The sequence below is a fragment of the Miscanthus floridulus genome, chromosome 19, assembly GCF_019320115.1.
Source record: "Miscanthus floridulus cultivar M001 chromosome 19, ASM1932011v1, whole genome shotgun sequence".
NCBI lineage: Eukaryota > Viridiplantae > Streptophyta > Magnoliopsida > Poales > Poaceae > Miscanthus > Miscanthus floridulus.
Genome location: NC_089598.1, coordinates 71,923,877 through 71,932,484, shown reverse-complemented (window position 1 = coordinate 71,932,484; position 8,608 = coordinate 71,923,877). Strand labels below are relative to the sequence as shown.

The following is an 8,608-nucleotide window of genomic DNA, read 5'->3' as shown; positions in this document are numbered from 1 at the left end:
CTCCGCGTGAGCAGCCAAGGGGAGTCAATGGAGCAATGCTGGCTTAGCCGCTGGCGGCGTGTAGCGCGTGACCCGGTGCGCCTCCGGCCAAAGCAGGGCGGGCATGGCGTGGCAGAGCACGACCAGCGTCCTAGGCGCAGTGCGTCAGCCACTGAGGTGACCCGCGCGCCAGCGAGGGTAGCAAGCAGCCAAGGCAGCAGCATAGGGCCTGCTCGCGTCGCATCCATGGAGCATGAAGACGTGGCCTGCGCCTCGGCGCGCTGGGCGGGCCAGCCACAGCGGCAGGCGAGCAGCAGCGGTGGTCACGGCCAGCAGTGGAGGCAGGCGGCCTTGGCGCGCAGCACAAGGGCTATGCGCGAGCACAGGCGCGGCGATGGAGCACAGCCGGCGTGGCAGCGTGGGCGGCCAGCGCGGCGGTGTGCGCTGGCAAGCCAGCAGCGTGCCAGGCCAAGCGGTGACCGTGCCCAGAGCTAAGTCCCATGCCGTGCACGCTTCTTAAAGCAGCTTGAAAACTTGTACACGATGCTCCAAAAGCCAAACCAACTATTCGATGCACAAGAGGGTACGTTGGGCTGTCGATCGGTGTCAAGATCTCGTACCACTTCCTAAGCCGATCGCCCTACAAATATCGCCAAAGGTGGCTTCGTCGACCCCTTTGTAAACCTACACGAAACGATGTCACTCCGAACGATTTCGCGTTGAATCCCCATTTCGACCTACGGGATGTACTAGTTAGTTATCCATATCCTCGACCGCACATGTTTATCGCCGTTCGCAAAACGTTTTATAACATTTTTGTTTGACGACAATTCGATTAGAATACTCAGCAACATTATGTGATGCGAAACGTAACCTTTGTTTCATGTTTCATATAAATGTTTCAAGGATTGAACAGTGCTTTACAACTCATCTTATACACATGCACATAATCATGATGCTCCTGCGATGTTTTTAGCAAAACAGTGCAAGGTAACACCGATGGTGTTACATCAGCACCTTCGGTTGTGAGGAACCAAGGATGGGGTAATGCACACAACTCACATCGACCCCCATGAAGGCCCGATAGGGCTTAGGGGCTCAAGACAAACGCCAAGGACAACGACCTCGAACTCGCTAGATCCACGACTCCGACTCGCTTGGTCCCACGGCGTGCACCGCCGCTAGGATCCACGAGCACCACCTCGTCCGATCTTTAACTAACTAAGTACGCTTCGACTGCGCTCCAAAAATCCAGGGACCGCGACTCCGAACTCGTGTAACGGCTTCACTTCCGACTACGCTCCAAAAATCCAGGGACCGCAACTCCGAACTCGCGTAACGGCTTCACTTCCGACTGTGCTCCAAAAATCTAGGGACCGTGACTTTGAACTCGCGTAGCGGCTTTACTTCCGACTGCGCTCCAAAAATCCAGGGACCACGACTCCGAACTTGCGTGAAAACTAACTGAACTAACTACCTCGGCTTCCCAGGCTGCGCCGAGGCCAGGGATCCACGACTCCGACCTGCCCAGTCCCACGGCGCGCACCGACACTAGGACCCACGGGCTCGGTCTCGTCCGTCCCCTGAACTAACCATTTCAAAACCACGGCGCGCACCGACGCCAGGGTTTGTCCGAACTAACTCCCCCATCCAATCCCACAGCGTGCATCAACGCCAGGATCAGTGAGCTCTCTCATGACCGAACTAACTTCCTCACCCGATCCCACGAATGCGTTGAGTGATGATTCTATCACAACACGGTCGTCGTTGAGTGATGATTTGGAACAATTTTTCGTACAAGAGTTACCTCCGTCTGCCATAATTGTTCTGTACTTCCGTAGCATGTTTCACACTGAAAAACTGAAATTGAGAGGTCTGGTATTTATTACAATTAAAGTTTATAAAATGCCTCCTTCCTGTCCACCCCTCTATCCATCTCACATTCTCACTGCTCTTCCTAGTGGTGAGCTAATTTCAGTCTACCATTATTTTCAGTAGAATAGTTAGACAATAGGCCAACAACAACAACAACAACAACAACAATAATGCGGATCATGACTTGCTCATGTAGGACACGAAAGCAAGAATAGTTTGTCCTATACTACAGAAGACCATGACAACTGATGCTAAAGCTGTGAAGCCTAACCATGGGGTTACCGAAATGTTTATGCCACAACCATGCCATCCATCTATTTACTCGACTTTGATAATGTGCTTCCATAGTATGACATAACGACTTTAGATAATGCTCACCGCTGAAATTGAAATCAATATTCTCGAAGAGCTCAGCAAACAGAGATGACACATCCTTATCGCTTTCTAGCTTATGTACAATGACTCCTTTCCGAGAAAGCAAAGCAACATCATCTGGAACACTGATGAGCTGAGACATGAAATACACATAAGAAGCTAAATCATTGCCAACTGAGGGACAGGTCTGCTGAAAAGCAAGAAGATTCCTAAATAGAGTGCCAGATTTATCATCAATTGGCAAACATGGGATATGAAGTAATCCATTTCTAAACTCTATATCCAATAGAGAGTGCGGCTCATGTTCATCAAATATCCTTTCTGTAAATTCAACCCCAGCTTCATGGTATTCTTCTGCTCTGCGCCACCGTTTCATTATTAGCTTAACAGAATATCTGTCATCAGAGTGTGCATTTTGTAGTGCATTCTTCTCATTCTCATTTGAGCCAGCATTACTACCCAAGTACTTGAAACCTGAACATAGAAGATTGTAAATGTAACCAGCCGTTTTCTTCATTTTGTGGTTGTCTTGCATTCGGTGTGTAGGCTTGAAATACATGTAACATAAGTGGAGCAAATGGTCGAAGTCCCTTGGCCTGTTGGTATCTTGAATTGATAGAGGGAAGTGCACCAGAATACCTTCTATGAATCTTGCCAAGTTATCTGTAAGTAATCTGGGTGTAATGCTTTCATCATCTACTAGAAGCTCATATATTTTGGTAACAACACAAAAGGGGATTTGGTTTTCTAACAGGAGTAGATCATACACAGCAGAACTATTGTACCATTGTTCACCCATCTCTAAGTTCTCTTGGTCCTGGCCAACAATGTTACCATGAACTTCCATCTGCAAAGCGTTCACCTGAAGTACAAAATCATCGTTTGTTGTGCAAGAGAGGTTAGGCATCCCCGACATTGTTTCACTGCCATTTGTAATTGATTTATTCTGTCCAACAAGAAGCTCTGTCAGTTTGTCTCGTTCATAAGAATATTTTCCATGCATATCTGCTTGTAGTCTGATCCCTCCAATGCCATTAAGGCATACAAGTATGAAGCAGGCATCAAGCAAGAGCATTTCCACAAACGTTGTTCCTGTTATTATGTCATCCTCTGCAGAACACACCCTTGCTTCCCTCTCTAGTGCTGATATCACTGCTAGGTAGTCATGTAAACTTCTACTGGGATTATACTTGAGTGTATAGTAAATTTATGTATTAACTGTGTTTCTTGTGTTGCAAAAACTATGGTTAACTACAGCGGTGTTGACCGATTATACTTGGGTTGCAAGAACACCTTGGGAGTTTCATTATGGACCTGGTCATGAATCTTGATGAAGACCGTTGCCGTATGTCATGAAGCTGCTAATGTTCTTCATCTTGTAATACCGAATTCTTTTTGTTTGTTCTCAAGCGACATGTCATTATTGTGGATGGATTTGTTTTATGGAACCATGTCTTGAAAGTGATGTATATTTTCATACATTGTGTATATGTATACGACCCGAGTCTGGTGTAATCGAAATAATATTTATATTATTATTATTATTATTATTATTATTATTATTGCATTATAGAAAAGCAGTATCAGTGCTGGTCTGTCCAAATCGTTGGTGATACAGAATCAACCGGCGGTGATGATAGTGACACCACCGCGAAAAATGCCACAACTGTTAAGGACCCGTCGTGTTAATTTACCTAAATCAAGTGTCATTCACTTGACCAGCTCAATTTAAGCAAACCAACACCGGTGACTCCCCTGGAGATGCTATCCACATCTCCACTACCAGGACCCCGATTGAGTATCATACCACGATAGCCTCTCCAAATTAAGATTACATCTCATCATCGGAGCACATAATAATTCACCGGAAAATATATATTACAAGTCTTATTGAATTTAACAAATTAATTATACAACGTTAGAGAACATGTTTATTCGATTCAATTATATGTAGTGAGAACCAACCACTATCTTACCAAACACCACTATGCTACGATATACACTCTCACTAGTAACGGGTAGTCGCCTTGCCCATGGGCGTCACTACTATAGCTTGGATGGCTCCTGCCATTCACCCACTTTGCCACCAACTATGGGGTGAGATGGCCGCCAATGCCCTTTACCTACAAAACAACTTAACGGCAGCACCATGAGTACATTGCGTACTCGTAGGACTTAATTCCAATATAAATATTTGGTGGATGCAAAGGAGATTAATAGGCATTTGTATATTTGTATAAAAGCACATAAAGTTCAGTAAAGGAATGACGTGTAATAATGAGTAACATAATTAAGTGATCAATATCGTAATGTGTCCCATAAACCAGTCTCATCTCCAACACTACAATGGGTATAGAAGAAAGAACAACGGTTCCGTCCCGAAGGACTTCAGGCTTTCGAAAGACTCTGCGCAGAGGGTACCACTATACCCACACAAAGACCAGGACGAACCACCATACCCATGCCCGGGTAATGGTTGCCTCACGTTCTCCAACATTTCCCTAATTCGGTCAGAATATCCGATGAAAGGTTCGACTGGTTTTCTGGTTAATGTCCCGGACATTCCTGACCTACGCCAACCGTCTTGCCAGTTTCACAGATATTCCAATTGTAATAAGTTACATGGCTTACCACCCCCATTCGCGGTATGTGGTCTGTACGGGTCCTTAATCCTTTGCAAGCTACGTCACTTGAGATCCCACACTCATAGTTGAAAGGTCCTAATATGGCTAGAGGGGGGGGGTGAATAACCTATTTAAAAATCTACAAATCAACTAGAGCAATTTGATTAGTATGACAAATAGCAAAATGCAAACTTGCTCCAGCTCTACAAGGGTTGCAAGCCACCTATCCAACAATTCTAGTTGCAACGATAGCTAGACACACAATTTGCAATGATACTACTCACTAAGAGCTCTCAATCTTTCTACTCTAAAGAGCTCCACTAAGCAAACTTAAATAGCAAAGCAAGCTCTCAAATCTAATTACACTAAAGAGCTTGCTACAACTAATTTGCAAGAATATTATCGAGTGCGTAGGATGGTTATACCACTGTGTAGAGGAATGAATCAATCACAAGATGAATATGAAGCCAATCACCGGGAGAATATCAAATGGCAAGAGACAACCGATTTTTCTCTCGAGGTTCACATGCTTGCCAACACGCTAGTCCCCGATGTGTCGACCAACATTGGTGGTTCGGTGGCTAAGAGGTGTTTCACAAACCTCGTCCACACGATTGGACACCGCAAGAACCTACCCACAAGTGAGATAACTCAATGACACGAGCAATTTACTAGAGTTATCTTTCGGCACTCCGCCGGGAAAGGTACAACTCCCCTCACAATCACCGGAGACGGCCATGAACAATCACCAACTCATGCCGATCCTCCACCGCTGCATTGAGCCATCTAGGTGGTGGCAACCACCAAGAGTAACAAGCGAAATCCGCAGCGCAACACGAATACCAAGTGCCTCTAGATGCAATCACTCAAGCAATGCACTTGGATTCTCTCCCAATCTCACAAAGATGATGGATCAATGATGGAGATGAGTGGGAGGACTTTGGCTAAGCTCACAAGGTTGCTATGTCAATGCAAATGGCCAAGAGAGTGAGCTTGAGCCGGCCATGGGGCTTAAATAGAAGCCCCCAAGGAATAGAGCCGTTGGGCTCCTCACTGCACTGAACACGGGCCGACCGGACTCACCTAGTGTACGATTACTCAATGTCTCTTCTGTGTGTCCCACATCAGCGTACGTCAGCACTGACCGAACACACCCTGCCAGCGTTCGGTCACTTTTAGTGCCAGTGTCCGGTCAATGACCGAGACCACGCGCTCACTGCGGCTACTGACCGGACGCACCGGTCCAACAGAGACCAGCGTCTGGTCACTTATAGTGACCTTCATCTTTTCTATCTAGGGCACCGGTGGCACTGTTGGACTGTCCGCACTCTACGGACAGACACTTCGCCGGTGAAGTTTCCTACCCTTGCTCAAATGTGCTAACCACCAAGTGTATCACCTTGTGCACATGTGTTAGCTTATTTTCACAAACATTTTCAAGGGTGTTAGCACTACACTAGATCCTAAATGCATATGCAATGAGTTAGAGCATCTAGTGGCACTTTGATAACCGCATTTCAATACAAGTTTCACCCCTCTTAATAGTACGACTATCTAACTTAAATGTGATCACACTTGCTATGTGTCTTGATCACCGAAACAAAATGGCTCATACCATTTATACCTTTGCCTTGAGCCTTTTGTTTTTCTCTTTCTTCTTTTCCAAGTTTAAGCATTTGATCATCACCAGGCCATCACCATTGTCATGATCTTCGCCGTTTGCTTCATCACTTGGAGTAGTGCTACCTATCTCATAATCACTTTGATAAACTAGGTTAGCACTTAGGGTTTTATCAATTAACCAAAACCAAACTAGAGCTTTTAATCTCTCCCTTTTTAGTAATTGATGACAACCCTTACATAAAGATATGAATTGAGATTTAATTGAATCCACGTTGCTTGCCCAAGCATATTTACCATGTGTAAAAGAATGTGGACAAGTTTCATGAACTCCAAATGGTAGCAATTGGTCCCCCGACATATGTGCTACGAGTTTGGATTGTAGCTTGCACATATGCTTAGATAGGAAATATAGGAGTCAATTTCTACCAAATGATGCTAAGGTATAAGAGATGGACCTTTGAAGCATGATACCAGTCAGAGTGCACCAATATACCATCCTTAGCACCATTAGTAACTAGACATACACAAAAACTAGAATACCCCATGAGATCAATATTACAAGCAAGGGTCTAGTTTCCATAGAATGAACATAGGTCTAGTTACTTTAGCCTATGCATGCTAGTTTTTCATTTCAACATTCAAACCTACAACTAGCATACACCACACAAGCATGGATATTGAAATTAAGAACTTGTACCATGGAAGCAAATATATGAAATGCGCATTCAAATGCATCATACAAGTTTATGAGCTTGCTCCCCCCTACTTGTGTGCAATTTTGATTGATCCCCTTACAATGTCATTTCATTTGTTTGCTCCCCCTATCTATCTTACTATCTTTGTGCATTTCTCTCCCCCTTTGTCAACAATTAGCACAAAAAGAGGGCTAAAATTTTAGATAGGTTGGGGTGAAACCATGTGAAGTGAGGATCATTTTCCCAAATTGGTTCAATCTAGATTACTTGCAAAAGTTATTTAACTCGGTTTGATCCAAGGACAAGCTTCTTCACTCCTCCAAATAAGGGTTATCTTGTACCATGTTGAGTTAAACACTTATAGCTCATTTTATAGATCAAACACTAGGTTTACAAGCCCACAAACATGTCATATGCTACCACTAGATCATTTCAAACATAGAAGCAATAGTGGTACCATACAAGCATCAAATTCATTTGATTTTCATAAATGAGCCTATTCAAATGTGAAATATGTCTAGATGCACTAATCATGTCCTTAGCAAGGATGTATGCCATGCCAATCAACTTTTACCTTGGATTGCTCGAAGGAGAGGCATGTCATATAATTGAGGGTGCATCAACACATATTGGAGAAGTCAAGTATGTTCGATTCATTCCTTAGCTTGCAAAACCTCTTCTCATCAAGTGGCTTGGTGAATATGTCGGCAAGTTGATCTTCGGTGCCCACACTCTCTATGCAAATATCCCCTTTTTATTGGTGATCTCTTATGAAGTGATGATGAACATCTATATGCTTTGTTCTTGAGTGTTGAACCAGGTTGTTGGTGAGCTTTACGGCACTCTCATTGTCACATAGCAATGGCACTTTCTTGAATCTAATTCCAAAGTCACTCAAAGTAGCCTTCATCCAAAGTAATTGAGCACAATAACTATCGGCCGAAATGTACTTCGCTTCGGCGGTTGAAAGTGCCACGCTATTTTGCTTCTTTGATGACCAAGACACTAGAGATCTTCCCAATAGTTGACATGTGCCTGATGTGCTCTTTCTCTCAACTTTACATCCCGCATAATCGGAGTCTGAATATCCAATCAACTCAAATCTTGCTCCTTTGGGATACCATAATCCAACATTTTGTGTATGTTTTAAATACCTCAATATTCTCTTTGTTGCCTTCAAATGACTCTCTTAGTGAGGCTTGAAATCTAGCACACATGCATACACTAAACATCACATCCGGCCTTGATGCGGTCATATAGAGTAGGCTTTCAATCATAGACCAATACATCTTTTGATCCACCATGTTGCCACTAGCATCACTATCCAAGCTTCCACTTGTCCCCATTGGTGTACTAATAGCTTTACTATCATCCATTCCAAACTTCTTGAGCATGTCCTTGATATACTTGCCTTGACTCACAAATGTGCCATTCTTC

At 44.1% G+C, this 8,608-nt stretch overlaps 1 protein-coding gene across 1 annotated transcript; it reads right to left on the bottom strand.

Moving 5' to 3' along the window:
• Positions 1-2,031: 2,031 nt before the first annotated feature.
• LOC136526165 (UPF0481 protein At3g47200-like) lies at positions 2,032-3,304 on the bottom strand. The gene is made up of 3 exons (XM_066518926.1): positions 2,869-3,304; positions 2,233-2,703; positions 2,032-2,120 (listed from the first exon to the last, which is right to left on the bottom strand). Exons 1-3 carry the CDS (start codon positions 3,302-3,304, stop codon positions 2,032-2,034), a joined length of 996 nt encoding a protein of 331 aa, XP_066375023.1.
• Between the last annotated feature and the right edge of the window lie 5,304 nt (positions 3,305-8,608).